Source organism: Squalius cephalus, assembly GCF_949319135.1.
Source record: "Squalius cephalus genome assembly, chromosome: 23".
Taxonomy (NCBI): Eukaryota; Metazoa; Chordata; class Actinopteri; order Cypriniformes; family Leuciscidae; genus Squalius; species Squalius cephalus.
The window spans coordinates 9243852-9267108 of NC_137144.1; the positions used below are offsets into that span (position 1 = coordinate 9243852).

A 23257-nucleotide genomic window follows, 5' to 3' on the forward strand; every position below is an offset into this window, starting at 1 on the left:
CAAGTCAAGTCACCTTTATTTATACTGTATAGCGCTTTTTACAATACAGATTGTATCAAAGCAGCTTCACAGTGATAACATTAAAATAATAAATAGAAGAAAATTGCGTCATCATCCACCCTAAGTAAGGCAGATCAGTAATATTGTTGAATATGAAATGTCCCCAACTAAGCAAGCCAAAAGCCAAGGCGACAGTGGCAAGGAACCAAAACTCCATCAGTGACAGAATGGAGAAAGAAACCTTGGGAGAAACCAGACTCAGTCGGGGCCAGTTCTCCTCTGGCCAACGAGCGAACAGTGTATGATTATGATCCAGGCAGCATTACAGGTCAGAAGTCAGATTGGATCAGAACATTCAGAATATTTATCCAGTTCCATCTGGTTGGAAGTCGGAGTCATCACGCCAGTATGGAGACGAGTTTATTGAGGATCAGTGCCGATGGCTGTCGTGTCTATGAGGCCTTCACAGGGCTGAAGTGTCTTGGAACACACAGCTTTGTTTGATGCATTGACGTAATTTCCACTGAAACAGGAAGTTAAGGCGGGACATATTGAATGGCTCCTCCCCCTTTCCAAACAGCCAATAGCGTTTAGTTTACCTCGCAGACTGCAAGTCGTACTTGACAGCCCCATGGAAGCGAATCCGAGCGCTGATGATACGCTGGATTCAATGGTAGAGGTGTGAATAAATTCTAGACATTTCATTCTTAACAAACATACAGTTGGAAAACGGAATAAAACTCGAGCGTTTGAGGAACTGAACAACATCTCCAAACCAATACTGATCCTGACATGTCAACGGTCGCTTTAGCCAGGTGGTGTTTATAGCATAGGGGGCGGAGCTTTAGATTCTGGAGAGCATTTGATTGGACAGAAGATGTGATGAGAAGCTGAAGTCTGCGGTGATGTCATAAAAATCCGTGATCCATTTTAGCGGAAGTGAGAGACTGTAAGTTATGAATGCTTGTATCTCCTAAATGCGAATTTTGTCATTGTTTTGGACACACAGCAGCTTTTCATAACCTTAAGGCTAACATATTCATACTAAAATCTAAAAAACGTACATTCAGGGGGCCTTTAAGCCCGAACGGCAGCTTAATAGTTGACGGTTGCAGTGTTTCTGAATGCAGCTGGAGTTCTTCAAGTCCAACACGTTTAGCTCTCACTAACTGGATCCACATTTGCATAGATGCGCGCTTGTAAAGGTTTTTGAGGGATCATGGGAGATGTTTGCAGCTTACTGAGAAACTCTCCCAATAATATGATTAACTCTGAACGTGCCTGTTTATCTCTGAAAAAGAAAACGCGGGAAGAGTCTCAAGCGTAGATGCACAACACTGCTGTAGAATAGGATTTGTCAGGAAAGATTAATGGAGACAGGATGTCAGCTGGTGTAACAGGATGTGATGTCAACATTTTGTGACCCTAATTACTCTGAGAAGATGTTCTCTTCTTCTTTAGTGTGTCTTTGTGTCCCTCCAACCACATCTTGATATTAATCATTCTAAGCAAACAGTGTCAGACGTCACGGATCAGTGCCACTAAAAAACTCATAGTGCTTTTGCTTCTGAGTGTTACAGCTGTTGTAGTGATCTGTGAGTTGTCTTCGAAGATTTCATATTTTTTGTTAGACAGAAATAATAGAGTGACAGGAATTATTTTGGAGAGAGTAAGATCAGGAGATGTTGCAGATCAGCGTTTTCTGTTCACCAAGGCTGCATTTATTTGATCAAAAATACAGTGAAAAAGTTACATTGTGAAATATTATTACAATTTGAAAAAAATTATTTTCTACTTTAATGTTATTTAAAATGTAATGTATTCCACACGATTTTCAGTCTGCATTGTCGCATTAAATCATTATGGACAGTATTTCTGTGCTCTGAAAATCAGGACTTTTGAACTGTTTGGTTTAGTTTTTCATGTTTTAGATAAAATATATGTTGGCCATTTTTGTACTGTCTATTGTCACAGTGGTGCATATTAATAAATGAATATAAGAGCTGCACAAATCTGAATATATATATATATTAGGGCTGTCAAAAGATTAATCGCGATTAATCGAATCCAAAATAAAAGTTTGTGTTTACATAATATTATGTAAACACAAACTTTTATTTTGCATGCGATTAATCGCAATTAATCTTTTGACAGCCCTAATATATATATATATATATAATTTTTTTTTTTCTGAATAGACTAGGTTCTGACAAAATGTTAATTTAATATTTTATTTTAATTTATGTAATTATTTTTTTTAAATCGTTTTGAATGAATGATTCAATGACTCACTCAAAAAAAAATTCTTTCATGAATCAGTGTTTTCTTGAATGATTGACATTTTAAACAATCACTAATCACTTATTAATGTAATTGATATTACAATATATTTAATATAATATTTTTATATAATTATTTAATGTAATTCTAATTATTCTGTGTTCATTTAGTGTGAAAACCATTTTATAATAATACAAAAATTATAATAAAATTAGGGCTGTCAAACGATTAATCGCGATTAATCGCATCCAAAATAAAAGTTTGTGTTTACATAATTTGTGTCTGTGTACGGAGTATAATTATTTTCTATATATAAATACACACACATGCATATATATATTTAAGAAAATGTGTTATTTATATATAAAATATTTATATATAATATAAATTATATATAATATAAATATATATACACAGTATATACATGCAAATATTTCTTAAATATATACATGCATGTGTGTGTATTTATATATAGAAAATAATTATACACCATACACAGACATAAATTATGTAAACACAAACTTTTATTTTGGATGCGATTAATCGCGATTAATCGTTTGACAGCCCTAAATAAAATATAATAAAAAATAATTATTTAAAATATATATATATATTTGTTAGTATTTGTAAGATATATATATATATATATAAAAAAATAAAATGAAATAAATAAGATAAAAATGCTGAGAGATTATTGTACACATTTATTACTGCCAGTAACTCTAGCTGATGTCTTTTCACAGATCTCCTCATTATGCGTGTCCTGAAGTGATCCGGGTGAGTAATACTTTTACTTTGTGGAAGAAAAAAGAGAATTCTGAATGGAAGAGCTGATCTCTAATGAGAGTTGTTGCTTTTGCACTCTGTGTTCTAGGGAGAGAAGTATGACGGAAGGAAAGCAGACGTTTGGAGCTGTGGGGTCATCCTCTTCGCCCTGTTGGTGGTGAGTCACTCGAGACTTTACCTCGGACAAACTAACATGTCTGTCAACAATTACTCACATTCATGTTGTTCTAAACCCATTGTCATTCATTTCTTCTGAGAAACATAAAATATGTTTGCATTCAGTTTGGAAGAAAGATTAAAGAGCTAGATATTTTCCCTTCAGTTCACAAACAACATTCAAACACATTTTATTATGTTGCTGATTTGAAAGGTGCGCTGGATATTGAAGATAAAGTCATGTTTTCAGAATGCCATCATCGAGAAATGGTATTTTGTGAAAAGGAACATGCATATGTGAATGAAGGCTGGGAATTGATGTTTCTAAGTGAGCAAGTGTTGGACGCACCTCTGCACTGCATTATTAGCAGATTTGATCTGAATGGTTTTGGACCGCAGCGATGTCCCAGGAGGTCCCGCTCAGTTGAAATGCTCCTGTTCTGTTTGGAGAGTAAAAACCGAGAGTCTGAGAGGTTTATTTCTCCACGCTGAGACACTGTTCTGCTTTTAAACCACAGCTGGATTGTTTTTGACGTTGTAGAAATGATGAGTGAGTTTCTTCAGAGATTATTCTGTGTACCTGCAGAACTGCACATTACATTCAAACAACCACTTTTCTTTTTTCCCCCGTCACCTCATCTTGTCTCTTCTCCTGTCCTCTTTTATCTTTTTTATGTCATCTCATTTCGTCTTGTCTCATGTGATCTCGTCTCGTTTTGTCTCTTCTTTTCTCATCTCATTTTGTCTCATCTTGCATCATCAAGTTTTTGTCCCTTCTTTCATTTTGTCTCGTTTCGTTTGATCTTGTCAAGTTCTTCTGTTTTTCTCTGGTCTTTTTGTTCTCTTCTTTCATTCTGTCTAGTTTGTCTTAACTCGTTTCATTTTGTCTCATCTCCAGTTGTTTCGTCTCTTCAGTTTTCGTCTCGTCTCATCCCACCGCATCTCAGTTTATCTCGGCTCATGTCACCTTGTCTCATCTTGTTGTATTTCATTTGGTCTTATTTTGCTTGGTCTCATGCCATATTGTTTTGTCTCCTCTTCTGTTTTACTTTCATCTCATTGCTTCTCATCTCATGTCACTTTGTCTTGTCTTATTTTTGTATTTTGTCTCATTTCGTTTGATCTTGTCAAGTTCTTCTGTTTTTCTCTTGTCTTATCTCATTTAGTCTGAGCTCTTTTCACCTCGTCTTTTGTTTGTCTAGTTCGTCTTTTCTCTTGTTTCATTTAGTCTCATCTCAAGTTGTTTTGTCTCTTCTCTTCAGTTTTCGTCTCGTCTCATCTCATCCCACTGCATCTCAGTTTATTTCGGCTCATGTCACCTTGACTCTTGACTCTTTTTCGTCTCATCTTTTTTATTTTGTCTCATCTTGTTGCATTTAATTTTGTCTCGTTTTGTTTGGTCTTGTGCCATATTGTTTTGTCTCTTCTCTTCTCTTCTCTTCTCTTCTCTTCTCTTCTCTTCTCTTCTCTTCTCTTCTCTTCTCTTCTCTTCTCTTCTCTTCTCTTCTCTTCTCTTCTCTTCTCTCTCACTTCTCTTCTCTTCTCTCTTCACTTCTCTTCTCTTCTCTCTTCACTTCTCTTCTCCTCTTCTCTTCTCTTCTCTTCTCTCTTCACTTCTCTTCTCTTCTCCTCTTCTCTTCTCTTCTCTCTTCACTTCACTTCTCTTCTCCTCTTCTCTTCTCTTCTCTTCTCTTCTCTCTTCACTTCTCTTCTCTTCTCTTCTCTTCTCTTCTCTTCTCTTCTCTCTTCGCTTCTCTTCTCCTCTTCTCTTCTCTTCTCTTCTCTTCTCTTCTCTTCTCTTCTCTTCTCTTCTCTCTTCACTTCTCTTCTCTTCTCTTCTCTTCTCTTCTCTTCTCTTCTCTTCTCTTCTCTTCTCTTCTCTTCTCTTCTCTCTTCACTTCTCTTCTCCTCTCTTCTCTTCTCTTCTCTTCTCTCTTCACTTCTCTTCTCTTCTCTCTTCACTTCTTCTCTTCTCTCTTCACTTCTCTTCTCTTCTCTTCTCTCTTCACTTCTCTTCTCTCCTCCTCTCTTCTCTTCTCTTCTCTTCTCTTCTCTTCTCTTCTCTTCTCTTCTCTTCTCTTCTCTTCTCTTCTCTCTTCACTTCTCTTCTCTTCTCTCTTCACTTCACTTCTCCTCTTCTCTTCTCTTCTCTTCTCTTCTCTTCTCTCTTCTCCTCTTCTCCTCTTCTCCTCTTCTCCTCTCCTCTTCTCTCCTCTTCTCTCCTCTTCTCTTCTCTTCTCTTCTCTTCTCTTCTCTTCTCTTCTCTTCTCTTCTCTTCTCTTCTCTTCTCTTCTCTGCTCTCTTCTCTTCTCTTCTCTTCTCTTCTCTTCTCTTCTCTTCTCTTCTCTTCTCATTGAATCTTGTCTCATGTCACCTTGTCTCGAATAATTTTTTTGGTCTTGTCTCTTCTCTTTTGTTTTCTTCTCTGAGGATCACTGCTCTCATCTCATTGTCTCATTCATGTCTTGTTGTCAATTCTCATCTTATATTTTGTCATCATACTGAGATTTTTATCTTTAGTCTCTGCTCTTTTTTTAATTTGGTTTTTAACCCCATCTTGTTTTGTTTTATCTATTCTAATGGCATCTCATTTTGTCTTATCTCATGTTGTCTTGTTTTCTTCATTCACTTAAACTCATCTAACTGCATCTCGTGTCGTCTTGTCTCACTATGTCTCACCTCCTCATCAGTCTTTCATTTTGTCTCAACTCATTTCACCTCGTTTATCTTGTCAGTCTTCAGAACTCATTGCATCTTGTTTTGTCTCGTCTCACATTTCTTTTCTTTTTTTACTTTGTTCTTCTGAAGTTCACTCATTCGTCCCTTTATGAAATATATATACAGTATATATTGACCTGATGCAGAAAGGCAGACGGTTCCAAAACCAAAAACAAAATTGACTGCTGGCAGATGAACTGTGCTTCTGTAGACGTACTCTATGCTGAATACACAAAATCCTCTCAGATCCAAAGTGATTGGAGTGCATTTATGCTCTCATCCTGTCTCTTTAGTTTTTTGTTATTCCTCTGTTTTGTTTTTTCATCAGAAATGAAACCTCTTCATCCTCATCTATAGCATGTCAGCAGTACACACATGAAAAAGTTGCAGAGCAAGATTTAATAAATGAAAACTTAGCATTTATGGGTCAATCCTCTAAGCACTTTTCTTCTAATTTGTTTTATTTTCCATCAATCCTCATTTACTCTGTATTTCCCCTCAGACTGATGCATTGTCTTTCTTTTGTTGTCTGTGTCTTTCTTTCAGGGCGCTCTGCCGTTTGACGATGATAATTTACGAAACTTGTTAGAAAAAGTGAAGCTGGGGGTGTTTCACATGCCCCATTTTATTCCACCGGACTGCCAGAACCTTCTGCGAGGAATGATCGAGGTCGAAGCTGGGAAACGGTTACCGGTAAGTTCTGCCATACTACTGTGCTTGAACTGATGGGATCATGCCAGATGTTTTTATGGTTTTAGTTACATAACATCCGTTTCATACAGTATATATAAAATCAATTTTAATTTAATTTGAATCCTGGTAAACTAACTAGTAATTTTAGGATGTGTTCACACTTGTAGTTCGGTTCGCTTGGTTCGTTTAGTCCGAAAACAAAACAAAAAACATTTAGTCCTGGTCCGCTTAGCATTCACATTGGCATTTTTAACACTGAACCTAAAGATACCGACCCTAAAGCCATAAGGATATGTTCACAACCTGATTGGTCGGCTTTTATGACGTAGATTTTGCAACGGAACTTACCGAACATACAGAACAATGCTGTGTTCTGGGATAAATGCACTTGTTGTATGTCCGAAGCTACATATGATGGTGTTTTGACCAGCTGAGAACTCGTGAAGAGCTTTTAAAATGTGTAAAGGAGTCAAAACAGTAGCAGGAATCCCTCCCTCACACACACACATGAAGATCTGCTGCGAGGAGATGCGGTTCTGACTCCTGTACTGAACTGTGATGGGCAACATCGCAACTTATGCTTATGCTTGAGCTTTCTGTCCTTTTTAGGGGCGCGTCTTGTGACATCATGTCCCAATTTTGGTTCATTTACATGTCTTTGGTCCGTGTTGCGTTCATATTTAATTCGAAACCACACCAGAGTTCATTTGGAAGCGGACCAAGACCCATCTTTTCAGTGGTCCTGGTCCGCTTATTTGGTGCGCCAGGGTTTGGATGACAGCGTTCACACTTATTCAAATGAACTGCACTAACAGAGAAATCGCACCAGAGTTAGTTTTAATCAAACCAAACCAAACCTGCCAAGTGTGAACACACCCTTAGTATCACCATAAAGTCTGGTCCACTTCACTGGATAAGAATTACCCTCTCAGACAGGCAGAGACGGCTTAACTGACATATAAAGTGACTATACTGTTTTTTATGTGAAGGTTTTTATGTGAAGCATGAAAAAGCTAATGCATTGTGCAATATGTAAGAACTCATAAGAACTCACATTACTAAAGGCACTACACTATGCAACTTTAAAATCAGAACACATTTTTAAATTCTAGGCACTTGCCGACTTTATAAATGGTTACATGAAAAACTGGGCATCATACACTAAGGCCGTGTGTCCGCTCTTCTGAAATGCCGCTTCGGTGGCTCAGCGTTTTTCCAGTTGAGATGCTATAATACGTGCTATGATACAGAATAACCACAGAACTGATACTAGTATCTGTTTTCGCAAATAGTTTGTTTCTGAATTTAAAAATGTCGATGCAATGTTACTTACTGCCTCTGGCATGAGTATTGGATGAAGAGATATGCTTCTTGTTGTCATTTGTTATCGTTGTACAAGCAGAATGTGGCGGTTGGTCGGTGTGGTATTAGTCCCGCCCCTCCTCCACTGTGATTGGACGGCTGGGTAAAAAGTGACAGTGATGAGCGCTGCGCTTTACCCAAAGTTGAACATTCTTCAACTCTTGGCGACCGGTAGATAACATTCAGTGTGAAATAGATTCTAAGCGCCTCGTGTTTTAAAAACTTGGTGGTCCCATTGGAAACAATTAGATAAACATGCTAACCTCAGGAAAAAACACTTTTGGCAGACACACGGCCTAAACCACATACACTACCAGACTTTCAATTTGTTCCGATTTAAGGTCTTTGTGTGTTGAGTCGCAAAAGAAAAAACGAGTCAAGCGCATAGTTAATTTGTTACGCGAGCTCTTTTGTATTGTTATTGTATTTGTATTGTATTTTATTGCATCACTGGTAGACCGCTCCGGTTTCAGAAGCATCATACTATACAGGTGGAACTCGAAAAATTTGAATTTCGTGCAAAAGTTTGTGTATTTCAGTAATTCAAATTAAAAGGTGAAACTAATATATTTAGTAACTACACTCACCTAAAGGATTATTAGGAACACATGTTCAATTTCTCATTAATGCAATTATCTAATCAACCAATCACATGGCAGTTGCTTCAATGCATTTAGGGGTGTGGTCCTGGTCAAGACAATCTCCTGAACTCCAAACTGAATGTCAGAATGGGAAAGAAAGGTGATTTAAGCAATTTTGAGCGTGGCATGGTTGTTGGTGCCAGATGGGCCGGTCTGAGTATTTCACAATCTGCTCAGTTACTGGGATTTTCACACACAACCATTTCTAGGGTTTACAAAGAATGGTGTGAAAAGGGAAAAACATCCAGTATGCGGCAGTCCTGTGGGCGAAAATGCCTTGTTGATGCTAGAGGTCAGAGGAGAATGGGCCGACTGATTCAAGCTGATAGAAGAGCAACTTTGACTGAAATAACCACTCGTTACAACCGAGGTATGCAGCAAAGCATTTGTGAAGCCACAACACGCACAACCTTGAGGCGGATGGGCTACAACAGCAGAAGACCCCACCGGGTACCACTCATCTCCACTACAAATAGGAAAAAGAGGCTACAATTTGCACGAGCTCACCAAAATTGGACAGTTGAAGACTGGAAAAATGTTGCCTGGTCTGATGAGTCTCGATTTCTGTTGAGACATTCAGATGGTAGAGTCAGAATTTGGCGTAAACAGAATGAGAACATGGATCCATCATGCCTTGTTACCACTGTGCAGGCTGGTGGTGGTGGTGTAATGGTGTGGGGGATGTTTTCTTGGCACACTTTAGGCCCATTAGTGCCAGTTGGGCATCGTTTAAATGCCACGGCCTACCTGAGCATTGTTTCTGACCATGTCCATCCCTTTATGACCACCATGTACCCATCCTCTGATGGCTACTTCCAGCAGGATAATGCACCATGTCAAAAAGCTCGAATCATTTCAAATTGGTTTCTTGAACATGACAATGAGTTCACTGTACTAAAATGGCCATCACAGTCACCAGATCTCAACCCAATAGAGCATCTTTGGGTTGTGGTGGAACGGGAGCTTCGTGCCCTGGATGAGCATCCCACAAATCTCCATCAACTGCAAGATGCTATCCTATCAATATGGGCCAACATTTCTAAAGAATGCTTTCAGCACCTTGTTGAATCAATGCCACGTAGAATTAAGGCAGTTATGAAGGCGAAAGGGGGTCAAACACAGTATTAGAATGGTGTTCCTAATAATCCTTTAGGTGAGTGTATATACATATGCATGATTATACTTTTCAGATGGCTGACATTTCTGTATTTAAAATACTTTTTTTATTGATTTCATGTAATATTCTAATTTTCTGAGATTTTGAATTTGGGGTTTTCATAAGCTGTAAGCCATAATCATCAATATTATAACTTTTGCACAATATTCAAATTTTTCGAGTTTCACCTGTATGTTTTCTGAAATCGGCTCAAAATATCAAACATGTTTTGATGTCGTCTGACTGGATGGAATCAGTCTGAAGCTAAAAAATCATTTTCTGTGCCCATTATACACTAAAAAAATCTGCACACTTTCGGCAATTATTGTGGACTCATCCAGTGAATTGGAGCAAAAGTCGTAGTTTATTCCATCCTTATGTTGGACAACATGGTGCAGATAATATTCCTTTGGTTGCAAATGCCCTCTGTGTTCTTCATGTATAATAAATGCGGTCCGCTAGCAGTCAGAGAAAGATGGCATTTTAGGACCCGAATGGTCAATTATGGGTATTACTTGAATACGAGTTTCTGGCGTTTCCTGACTCTCTTGTCTTAGATTCAGTGGGAAACCTTGACCCTGTGACTCATCTATAAAGAGAAAGTGTGGTTTAAAATTTGATGAGCTGATAGTAAAGCTAGTCGGACGGTTCAAAGGATGAGCGTTTATCAGCGGTGAGGTTGTGTGTTTGGAGATCCCCTCAGCTTGTCCACTCACATCTGTTATCACCGTGACCTTTCTCACTTCACAGAGGAAGCATATTCGAAGCAAGAAAAAGCTGCTTTTGACTTGAATAAATGAATAAAAAGTCAGAGTCCCCCTGGAACTGCTGTCTGTCAGTGTGTCGGACGGTGGTGTCAAACACTTTGACAGGAGAAAGAAGGGACAGAATATTTGCTGAGATGCTATAGAACGCTATTGAATCCAAATCATGAGCATGCATGTCAAGAGGCAAACGGTCTTTTTTCTTGGTGCAAAGGGTCAAGGGAATTCTTTGTTTGTCTGTCCTTATGTTGGATGAATCTCTTGAAACCTGTAAGGAACATATCTGGCTTGTTTTTTTGCCCCATAATCAAAAACATAATTAATTAATCATAAAAAAAAGAACAAATATATTTAGCCTAAATAACACACACACAAAAAATGTATGGCTCATTTTGTTTTATGGTTTTGTTTTTGATTGATTGCGAAAATATGTGAGAAAATTCATTAATACAAAATATGATATTAATTCATTTATTACAGATCTAAAACTTTTGAACGGTAGTATATATGAAGACTTCAGATGCAAAAGCCTCTAAGTGCCATCTGAAATTTTCTTCTAAAATTAGCATTTTTTTTCAAGCTCGTATGTTTAAGTTCAGTAATTTCACTTTAATGACAATTAATAGGTCATTTTCAATGCCATTAAAGTGAAATAACTGAACATAAACATACAAGTTTGATAAAAATGATCATTCTAGGAGAAAATTTCAGATGGCACTTAGAGGCTTTTGCATCTGAAGTCTTCATATGTACAACAAAAGTTTTAGATCTGTAATATTTTTTTATGTTTTTAAAAGAAGTCTCTTCTGCTCACCAAGGGTGAATTTATTTAATCACAAATACAGTTAAACAGTCACATTGTGAAATATTATTACAATTTAAAATAACTGTTTTCTATTTGAATATACTGTATGTTAATGTAATGTATTCCTGTGATGAAAGCTGTATTTTCAGCATCATTACTCCAGTCTTCAGTGTCACATGATCCTTCAGAAATCATTCTGATATGATAATTTAATGCTCAAGAAACATTTCTGATTATTATCAATGATGAATAGAAAGTTCAAAAGAACAGCATATGTCTGAAATAGAAAGCTTTTGTAACATTATACACTGCCGTTCAAACATTTGGGGTCAGTAAGAATTTATTTATTGGAAAGAAATTTTAAAAAGAATTAATACTTCTAGTGTCAGATTACTATTTATAGTATTTGTCCTGTTTAATTTTTAATTTGTTTATGCTATTCATGCTGATTGAGAGAGATTTCCTTTTTTTTTTTTTACTGTAATAAAGTAAAAAAAAAGTTCTTGACATTATAATAATGAAAATCTGAGGGGAGAAATGTGTTTAATTATCATGGAAATAATCGTATAATGCAAATAAATTAATGCAAAAATTCTTTTGATTTTGATTTTGGCCTGAAATGTCACAGTAAGCTTGAGGACGTTTAGTCTTCACAGTTCATAAGGAGTCACATCGACCGCCTCCATCACGATTACATCACACTTCTTTACAGACACAGTCATGGCATTCACACACTCAGCAGGAAGAGCGTTTCAAGACGAAGCTCAACTTAAACTGGAAGTGGAACTGAAATTTCTTATAATTTCTCCTAGACTACAAATGGAGACTTGCTGAGGTCTCCTGGTTCTCAGAACTCAGAAGAGATCTTAACAATTGTATGTTAAGAACTGCATCATTTGTTTCTTTTTTTTTTTTCTTTCTCCTTGAGAATTTTAGGAGTAATGTCTGAGAAAATGAAAGAAAAACTCATGACATAATAGCCTAGTGTTCTTGCTGTACTCTTGCAGAACATTGTCTTATGATCACATCCCACGTCTCGTTACCTTTTACGAGCGTGGCATTTTAATGAGTCCGAATGGCTCTCAAGGACATGAGAAACACATCTTTAAGTCACTGATGGAGTTTGATAGTGCTCTGAATTGTGAAACACCTTCACATGTATCTCAGAAAGCCATTTAACAATACATGTTCACAATGAACAATGAAATGATTCCCTTTCCCAATGTAAATCCCCAAATTCACAACACAAAATGTCTACTCTCTACTATAAAACTCTAAAATCAATAGGCTATCACATTTGCAATCATGTTGATATTCGGGAAAACAGCACTCCATATCATGTTAGAACTATTAAAAACAAGAACTCATACAGTTCAAGAACTTAAAGATATCTTGATTTTTTGGGGCAAATATATGAGTTCTTGAACTGTATGAGCACAAGCGGATGGAGGCCTGTTTCAAGTGAAGCAAAGGCCTCCACTGGTGATGGGGAAATATGGATATCAACATAGATAATTATCATCCAAGGTAGTGAAAATTCCTTATTGTTGACCCCTATTTAATAAACACTCTTAATAGAAACTCTACACATCCGATACTTCTGGTATCGATGCATTCCCTTTTCTGAGTTATATTTTTGTCTTCTGCATATTTTTCTAAATATTTATGCTGACAAAATGGTGACCAAATTGCATTGGATAATTTATTAAAGAACCAAACTGAAGGACATATTCGGCACAAATGAAAGTAGATTTTTTTTCTTCACCTTAATATTTGTCACATTAAAGGGATAGTTATACCGTGATTTACTCACCCTCAAGCTATCCAAGGTGTATATGACTATCTTCTTTCAGTTATATTTAAAATTAAAGCTGCAAGCAGCATTTATCGGGGTTCAAGCAATTAAGGCCTTTAAGCACAAAAGCATCAAAAGTTATTAAGTTTTATTTAGCAAGCATGTAACCACTGACATAATAGATGGAAAAGACCATTTACAGCCAATATAGGCAATGTACCATAGGAAATATATGGTTTTAAAACTTTTTAACAGTTATAGCGCCAGCTATGGTCCGATCTACATGAAATTTTGCATGCTTGTTAATGATGTTATGTCACATATGCTCATCAATTTTGGTGAAGTTCTGAGTTTTCATTTGGGATTTATAGGCTTTTTAGTGTATTTTGCCACGCCCCTTTTCTAAATGACCCTGTTATAGCCACCCTAATGCAAAAGTTTAACTTTTTTTTTGATAATTATTGATCTAGAGAGTCCAGAGAATTGTCCTAGACTGGTCTGGTTTCGATCGGGCGAAAAACCAGGACTAGTTCGCAAAAGTAGGTTTTGGACATAATGCAACATAGCAGAAAATTTTTCCTGCCTAAATCTAGTTTGGAGATAGCCATTTTGTCTGCCTTGAGCCAGGGATCACAGTGGTGTAAGGCACTTGAGTCTAGGTCAAACGGCCTAAGAGATATGAGCGATTTTGTACTTTTGGTTGCTGTAGCGCCACCTATGGGCCAATCGGTTGTCCCCAAATTGAGGCCTACCATCTGGCCAGGTTTCACGTCTCTAGGCCTTACGGTTTGGCCTGCACGATGCATTTTACGAATCCTTACAATTACAATAGGGCTTCAGCATTTCATGCTTGAATCCCTAAATATTCCAAGCTTTATAATGGGAGTGAATGGGGGGTGAGATTTTGAAGCCCAAAAAAATGCATCCATCCATCATAAAAAAAATATCCATACGTCTCCAGGGGGTTAATAAAGGCCTTCTGAAGCGATGGGTTTTTGTAAGAAAAATATCCATATTTAAAACTTTATTAGCTATAATACCTTCCCGCATTCATCTGCCATTACTATAGCTAATCCATTTTTAAATATGGATATTTTTCTTACACAAACGCATCGCTTCGCTCCAGAAGGCCTTTATTAACCCCCTGAAGACGTACTTTTAATGATGGATGGATGCATTTTTTTTTTTCGGCTTCAAAATCTCGCCCCCCATTCACTCCCATTATAAAGCTTGGAAGAGCCAAGATATGTTTATATATATCTCAGATTGTGTTCGTCTGAAAGAAGATAGTCATATACACCTAGGATGGCTTGAGGCTGAGTAAATCATTTTCATTTTTTTGGTTGAACTATCCCTTTAAGTTCAAAGCGAAATTTGCACATGAATGTTTTCACACAAATCTGTTTGCATAAAAACTCTACTGAGTGAGTCCCCATATTAAACAAACTTGGCCATTAACGTTTTTCAATAGTATGTGTGCATTTGCTTAGTTAATTATATATCTTAAATGAAAATCTTTTTCGTTGGAGGGTGTTGCATGCAAGCAAAGTGTGTAACATTAGCATATGTAAAATGCACATCATAGAAACAGATGATTGAGAAATGTTATGACCCCCTCAAGCATAGATATGCAAATAATAATTGGATATCACGGCACCTCTCATCTCTGCACACAGTAATTTGTCATCACATGGTGATGCATCTTTCTTCATATTAAAAGTGAACGGTGATCTGTGTGTCTAGATTACCTGCACCCCTGGACTCACTCCAGTATTAATCTTGTGCAGACTTCGGTGCTCTCGATGTGGATCTGCGTTCTCATGGCCTTCGCTTACACGTCCGTGAAGGTCTCGAGACTGTAGGGTGTCCCATTCGTCATTTTTCAGGAGGCTCCTGTTCTCCCTCAGTGGCCCGTATGCCAAGCCTGCAACACTGGACTTCAGCGGACTCACTCCCAACACTTTAAAAGCTGGTGCTTTATGCCGCATATATTGGCCAAGAATCGCCCACTTATTGTGAAAGAGACTCTTTGAATGATATGTAAAGCAGCCAACTGTGTTGTTCTGTTTTTATGTGCCTTATTATGGGGTAGACAAATGGGAAATCTTGAAATCTTTCAGTTTTGATTTAGTGAACCTCACAAATGTTAACGAATCCAGCCAGTCATGAATCAAACTACATTTAAAATTGACAGTCTTAGTTTAAAATAACTTTGATAATATTATATATTGTCCATATATATATATGGATAAAGGAATGTATCTTATAATGAAATGTATGTAGGCTAGTGGCAATGTTTTTGTCTCCCCCCCCCCCCCCATAATTGAATTTCACTAAATTATTGTTTTATATTGATAGTTATAATTTAAAATACATTCAAAAATAGTTGTTAAATCAAAACCATAACTTAAAAACATTTTTTTTTTTACTTATTTAATATTAAGTATAATATTAATATTAAAAGTATAATAGTAATATAAAAAACTAATATGACATATCATTTTTGACGACTTTTACATACAGGCCAGAGGCAACCCTATATTTGTTTGTTTATTTTTTTCCCTCTTCACAATTAATTGCACTAAATTAATGTTATAAATTGACAGCCCTGATTTAAAATGTTTGAAAATATTATTAAAATAAAAACTAATTTACTAATTTAAATAAAATTTTATTTTTTAAATTAGTGCTGGGCAATGATTAATCACATCCAAAATAAAAGATTGTGTGTACATAATATATGTGTGTGTAATGTGTATAATTATTTTGTATATATAAATACACACACACATGCTTATATATATTTAAGAAAAAAATGTTATTTATATATAATATAAATTATATATATAGTTTATACATGCAAATATTTCTTAAAAATATACATGCATTTGTACTGTATTTATATATACAAAATAATTATACACAGTACACACACATATATTATGTAAACACAAACTTTAATTTTGGATGCGATTTGCCCAGCACTATTTTAAATATTTAATCAGACTAAATTAATGTTATAATCTGACAGCCCTAATAATATATATATAATTTTTGTTGTTGTTGTTGTTGTTGTTGTTGTTGTTGTTGAATATCCCAGATTAAGGATTTTTTTTCTAATGGCACCATACATGGCAAATACTCTTCATTTTAATATTATTTTCGAATTTATTTCTACGAATGTGATTGAGTGATTCATTGGGACTCATCATAGACGATGTTTTCTTGTTGTTTCATGAATTGCTGCTGTTTTTCTGACGTGCATCTAACAGTCTCTATGTGTGGTTCTCTTACAGTTAGAGCTGATCCAGAAGCACACGTGGTACATGTAAGTACATCAACTCCCATCATTTGCTTTAGGGCTGGAAACAATACTTGTGACATACAGAAACAGAATGACTAGAAACAGGATGGGCATCAGGGATAGATGGGGATCAAATGTGAGCGAGTGTTATTCTGTGTGTTCGTGTATGTGATAAATGGCACAGACCCCACATGTCAGCAGCAAGGACAAATGTCCCGAGCCCCGGCAGGGATTTGCTGTCCGCTCCGTCGTCTGGCTTCCTCAGGAGAGAGAGAGAGAGGAGAGGGGAGAGAGAGAAGAGAGAGAGAGAGAAGAGAAGAGAGAGAGAGAGAGAGAGAGAAAGGGGGAGAGAGAGAGAGAGAGAGAGAGAGAGAGAGAGAGAGAGAGATATGCTCATATCGTGACCTCCTGTCTGACTGCCTCTCTGGGGTCACACACATGGCACACACACTTCCTGCTCAGCGCCGGCGTTTTTAAGATGAATACTTATGTTTTTAGCTGCTCTCATATACACCAGCATCTTTTCTAACAGATGGCAACCGCTAATATTTAGAATAGATCTGAGATTAAGGTTATGAAGACGCTTGTCAGGGATTTAGGGTCATGACAAGCTGTAGTTGTTAAGATGTGAATGAACACATGCTGGTGTCGACTTATTAATTGTGCTCTGACACTTTTCTGAACACAGCGACTGATGAAATAGAGTATGCATTTCTGTTCACATTCTTTTGTAGATTATGTTTTGGGATTTATTGTGTACAATTAATTAGTGCTTGCTATATCTATCTATCTATCTATCTATCTATCTATCTATCTATCTATCTATCTATCTATCTATCTATCTATCTATCTATCTATCTATCTATCTATCTATCTATCTATCTATCTATCTATCTATATAGTATATGTATATGCAGTGGTGGTCAGAATTGATGGCACCCCTGATAAATATGATATCTATCTATCTATCTATCTATCTATCTATCTATCTATCTATCTATCTATCTATCTATCTATCTATCTATCTATCTATCTATCTAGTATATGTATATGCAGTGGTGGTCAGAATTGATGGCACCCCTGATAAATATGATAAAAAATGGCTGTAAAAAATAAATCTGCATTGTTTATCCTTTTGATCTTTCATTCAAAAAATTCACAAAAATCCTAACCTTTCATTGAAGTAAAATAATTGAATGTGGGAGGGAAATCACATTATAAAATAAATGTTTTTCTCCAAAACACGCTGGCCATAATTGTTGGCACCCTGTTATTAAATACCTTTTTGCAATCTCCTTTTGACAAGATAACTGCTCTGAGTTTTCTTCTATAACGCCTGATGAGTTTGGAGAACACCTGACAAGAGATCAGAGACCATTCCTCCATACAGAATCTCTCCAGATCCTTCAGATTCCCAAGTTCATGTTGGTGCTTCTTCTCTTCAGTTCACTCCACTCATCAGGTCAGGGGAACTGGGACGGTCATGGCAGAAGCTTCATTTTGTGCTCAGTTACACATTTTTGTGTTGATTTTGATGTTTGTTTTGGATCGTTGTCCTGATGGAAGATCCAACCAGGCCCATTATAAGATTTCTAGCAGAAGGCATCAGGTTTTGATTTTTTATCTGTTGATATTTGATAGAATCCATAATACCATGTATCTGAACAAGATGTCCAGGACCTCCAGCAAATAAATAGGTCCACAACATATAAGATCCAGCAGTGTATTTAACCGTAGGCATGGGGTACTTTTTATCCCTGTTTGCACCAAACACATCTGCTGGGTTTGCTGCCAAAAAGCCCTTTTTTTCGTTTTATCTGACCACAGAACCCTGTGCCGTTTGAAGATCCAGTCGTGTCTGACAACTGAATATGCTGGAGTTTGTTTTTGGATGAGCGAGGAGCATTTTTCTTGAAAACCTCCCAAACAACATGTGGGGATGTAGGGGTTGTTTGATCATTTTTTTTGGCTTTCTGACCTCCAAGACTCAACTAATCTCTGCAATTCTCCATCTGTGATTATTGAAGAGTCTTTGGCCACTCAAACCATCCTCCTCACCGTCCATTAAGACAATATAGACACACGTCCTCTTCCTGGCAGATTCGTAACATCTTTAGTTGATTGGAACTTCTTAATTATTGCCCTGATGGTCAAAATGGGGATTTTCAATTCTTTAGCTATTTTCTTACAGCCACTTTCTATTTTGTGAAGCTCAACAATCTTTTGCTACGCATCAGAACTATATTCTGTGGTTTTCCTCATTGTGATGGATGAGCAAGGGAAGTCATAGCTGGACAATTTCATGTTCCTAGTCACCCTGGTGTGCTAAATAAAGGTAAATATTAATGGGAATATACTTCAGAGATATTTTACTCATAAAAAATTCTAGGGGTGCCAATAATTGTGGCTGACGTGTTTTGGAGAAAAACATTTATTTCATAATGTGATTTACCCCCCAAATTCAATTCTTTTACTTCAATGAAAGGTTAGATTTTTGCACATTTTTTGAATGAAAGATCAAAAGGATAAACGATGCAGGTTTATTTTTTTTATAACCATTTTTGATCATATTTACCAGGGGTGCCATCAATTCTGACCACCACTGTATGTATGTATGTATGTATATATATATATATGTGCGTGTGTGTGTGTGCGTGTGTATTTTTAGCTATTTATTTACAATTAATTTAATAAATGTGTATATATATATATATATATATTCTGCCATGGAATGCCTACTTTTTAGGTTTTTCCAACCTAATCAATTCCCAATAGATACAATTTGTCTAAAAGTAAAAAAAAAGAAGTTTCAAGTTTTTTTTCAAGTCTATAAATCAAGTTTTCCATGACAAAATAGCTTTAATTCGACCTTAGAATTATATATTTTATTGGACATGAACAAAAATGAAGACAGAAGTGACGAAAGTAGGCTATGGTCTATTACATTTGTAATAAGGTCACGCCAAATTTTGGCAATCCATGTCCATGTATTTTCTCCACTGGAAATTATTTGTAAAGGTTCTTTTTTAATATTTCTTGGCTGAATGATTGTCACCCACTACAACAGTTCTGTCCCTCTTTTTCATTCACATTCAATAAAAGAAATTGTCCCAAAAATGACAAATGCCTTGAAAACAAATTGAAATCGCCCATCCTGTTGTTCCAAACCCGTGTGACTTACTTTCTTCTGTGGAACACAACAGGAGAAATCTAGCAGAACGTTCACGCAGTCCTTTCCCACACAACACATGTATATTGTTACTAGCGGCTGATGGTAGAAGGACATCTCAAACATACACAGAACTTGTGTTTGATGTGTTTGTGTCTTTGAGCTGCTGATCGTCTCAGTGTGTGAGTGTTTGATATCACTGATGGGCTTGTGCTCTCCTCAGAGGAGGGAAGAACGAACCCGAGCCGGAGCAGCCGGTCCCGCGTAAGGTGGCGATCCGCTGTATCCCTTCAGCCGAAGACATCGACCCCGACGTCCTGGAGAGCATGCACTCGCTGGGGTGCTTCCGGGACAAGAACAAGCTGATGAAGGACCTGCTATCAGACGAGTGAGTGACGCACACTGATCTCACAGCTGGAGGAAAGAAAAACCCAATGTTCCTCATATGGGGGAAAAGAAGGGTTCATATTATAGACACATACGCTTTTATAATCTGGTTGTCCACAGAAAAATTGATAAAGATCTTGTTGTTTAGAATTAAAAAGGTCATATGTAAAATTAGAGGACCCAACCTTTATTATTCAATTAGGACTTATTATTTTCCTTATTTCTTTTACCTTTTTTCCTGATATTATTAGTTTTATCATTAAATCTTATGGATGTATAAAGACTTTCAAGTTTGTTCAATCTAGAAGGTAGAAAATGATAATTTAGCCTTTCATTTCATTTTCTAATGTGCCTATTTTCATATTTGATACATGGCTATTTCCCGTCTCCTGTTTTATCAGTGAAAATCAGGAGAAGATGATCTATTTCCTTCTGTTGGATCGTAAGGAGAGATACCCCAGCCAAGAAGACCAGAACCTTCCTCCTCGCAATGATGTCGGTAAGAAATGAGCATTCAGATCTCAGATCAGACCAAAACTGAGCTAAAAATGCAGACAAGTACAATTAAATTATATTTATACGCGTATATTTATATTTATATACGCTGTCAAATCACTAGCCAATTTGGTGTGTTACTTATTATGTTTACTCACTTTGCTGAGGAAGTTTGTGTAAGCCAAATATGCACAGATTTAGTGCAAATACTCAACTCGTGAGTCATAACTCATAATGATATATTAAATACAGCATATTGTGCAGAATCTGCGCATATCTGGCTTACTTGAAATCACGTCACTACTCAACAAATAACGGCGCGCTTGTTCATTTGCATTGAAGCAATAGCGAAGATTAAAAAGCATTTAGTTAACAGAAAAGACATTGTTATTTTCCAACATCCTACATTTTTTTATGTTCTTTGTACTGTATTGATCTCTCCACCTAAAATACATTTATGGTGAAAAGGATGAGGATGAAAGAGGAAGGGAGGAGATGGCTGGAGGATTTTGTTTGAATAAGAAATGAATATATGAAATCCAAATTATATATATATATAATAAAACACAAGCTGTGACATAGTTAATCTGGTTTATTTCTCCTTTATTTTGGATAGTAGAAGTTCTGAATGGACGGTAACATAAAAATTTAGTAGCCAAATTGGCCGGTGAGTGAAAAAGTTAATTTCAAACCCTGTATATATATATATATTATAGTTTATAAATAAAATTGAATAAATAGATATATTATAGTATATATGTATTATTTTTTTAGATTTAAATAAAAACTAAAAAAAAATATATATATATATATATATTTATTTACTTACTTTGCAAATGCGGGTCAATGAAAGGCTTTTAAGGGATAGTTCACCCTAAAATTAGCCCATGATTTACTCACCCTGAAGCCATGCTAGGTGTATATGACATTCTTCTTTCAGAAGAATACAATCGGAGTTATATTTAAAAATGTCCTGGCTCTTCTTTTATAATTGGAGTGAATGAGTATATTTTTCCATAAGTCCATCAAAGTGCATCCATCCATGATAAAAGTGCTCGAAACGGCTCTGGAGGGTTAATAAAGGCCTTCTGAAGTGAAGTGATGCGTTCGTGTAAGAAAAATATCCATATTTAAAACTAAAATAACTAGTTCTGTTAATAGGCAGACGGCCGTACACAAGTCAACTTACGCCAAAAGAGTAACACTTGAACTTGACGCACAACGTAATGACGAACGCTGAAGCGCAGAGGATAGCGCAAAACAAAACACCAGTCACGAATTAGAAGTCTAAAACGACAATTTTTAAAGAGAAATGTGGGAGGAACTTGAGTTTGTTGACCAGCGCTGTTTGTTTGAACCGCGAGAGGCGTCAAAGCTTACGCTACTCCTACATCCTGCGTCATACATCGTCAAGGGTTTTTCTTTTGGCGCAAGTCGACTTGCGTAGGCCGTCTGCCGGAAACTAGTTATTTTAGTCGATAAAGTTTTAAATATGGATATTTTTCTTACACGAACGCATCACTTTTCGAGCACTTCTATCATGGATGAATGCGCTTTGATGGACTTCCAAAAAAATATACCCATTCACTGCCATTATAAAGCTTGGAAGAGCCAGGACATTTTTTAATATAACTCTGATTGTATTCGTCTGAAAGAAGAATGTCATATGCAACTAGCATGGCTTCAGGGTGAGCAAATCATGGGCTAATTTTCATTTTTGGGTGACATTTTCACTTGTAGCAGACGCTGGTGATGATTTCACAATCACATGCACTGCTGAGAGCGGCTTTACAGACCACTTCTTTATTTGAAAAATGAACACTGCCGTGTGTGTGTGTGTGTGTGCAGATCCACCACGGAAGCGCGTAGACTCACCCATGCTGAACAGACACGGGAAGAGAAGGCCGGAGAGGAAGTCGATGGAGGTGTTGAGCGTTACGGATGGAGGTTCACCTGTACCGGCACGAAGAGCCATCGACATGACACAGCACGGACAGAGGTGCAGAACACACACATATACTTATATTATACTTTACATCCATCCTTCTCTATAGATGCTACTTTACGTGATGAATTCCATTGTACGTAAAACATTTATTTTTGTTCAAAAACTAAGGGATGAGTCGAAATTATGTTTTGTTAATCAACAGCATGTCGTGGAAAGTTACATTTACATTACATTTAACAACATAATGTAACATAAAACATGAATTTACATATAACTGATAAGAAAAAAAACTAAGAAACAATTGTTTTAGAGAAAAACCATCAATTGTGAGGCGTCACACTGAGAATTCTGGGAAAGTCAATTTAGGTTTTTTTCACTGTAAATTGTAAGATGCTCTTTTTCATTTTCAGAAACTGTACATTTAACAGTCCCGTTAGATCTCACTGTTTAAGGGATAGTTCGCCCTAAAATGAAAATTAAGACTCACCCTGGTGTTGTTCTAATGCCGTATGCCCTTCTTTTGTTTCGGACCGCGACATTTTTAAAGGCACGTTTCTTTATATAGCACATAAAAAATTCACATTCAATTCAAAATGCTATAAAAAGAGTTTTTAAAAAAGAATCATAAAATAATTACAACAAGTGCATAAGCAATAAGAATGACACTAAAAGCAAAGAACAAGACATTGATTAGAAATTGATTTCAAATGTATTAAAAGAGTAATAAAAGGAACAAAAACAGGATGCATAGATAAGATGGATTTAGCACAGTGCTCATTCAGTAAATGTACAGCTAAC

The 23257-nt window shown here is 36.5% G+C and overlaps 1 protein-coding gene across 3 annotated transcripts in view; it reads left to right on the forward strand.

Moving 5' to 3' along the window:
- The window catches only part of brsk2a (BR serine/threonine kinase 2a), a 220666-nt gene that overhangs the window by 168748 nt on the left and 28661 nt on the right, over window positions 1–23257 (forward strand). For all 3 annotated transcript variants that reach the window (XM_079859711.1, XM_079859712.1, XM_079859713.1), the window contains exons 6-12: window positions 3024–3057; window positions 3155–3223; window positions 6487–6633; window positions 16453–16484; window positions 19853–20017; window positions 20418–20515; window positions 22360–22510. In XM_079859711.1, coding sequence (XP_079715837.1) covers window positions 3024–3057; window positions 3155–3223; window positions 6487–6633; window positions 16453–16484; window positions 19853–20017; window positions 20418–20515; window positions 22360–22510 — 696 coding nt within the window. The remainder of the gene's footprint in view (window positions 1–3023; window positions 3058–3154; window positions 3224–6486; window positions 6634–16452; window positions 16485–19852; window positions 20018–20417; window positions 20516–22359; window positions 22511–23257) is intronic.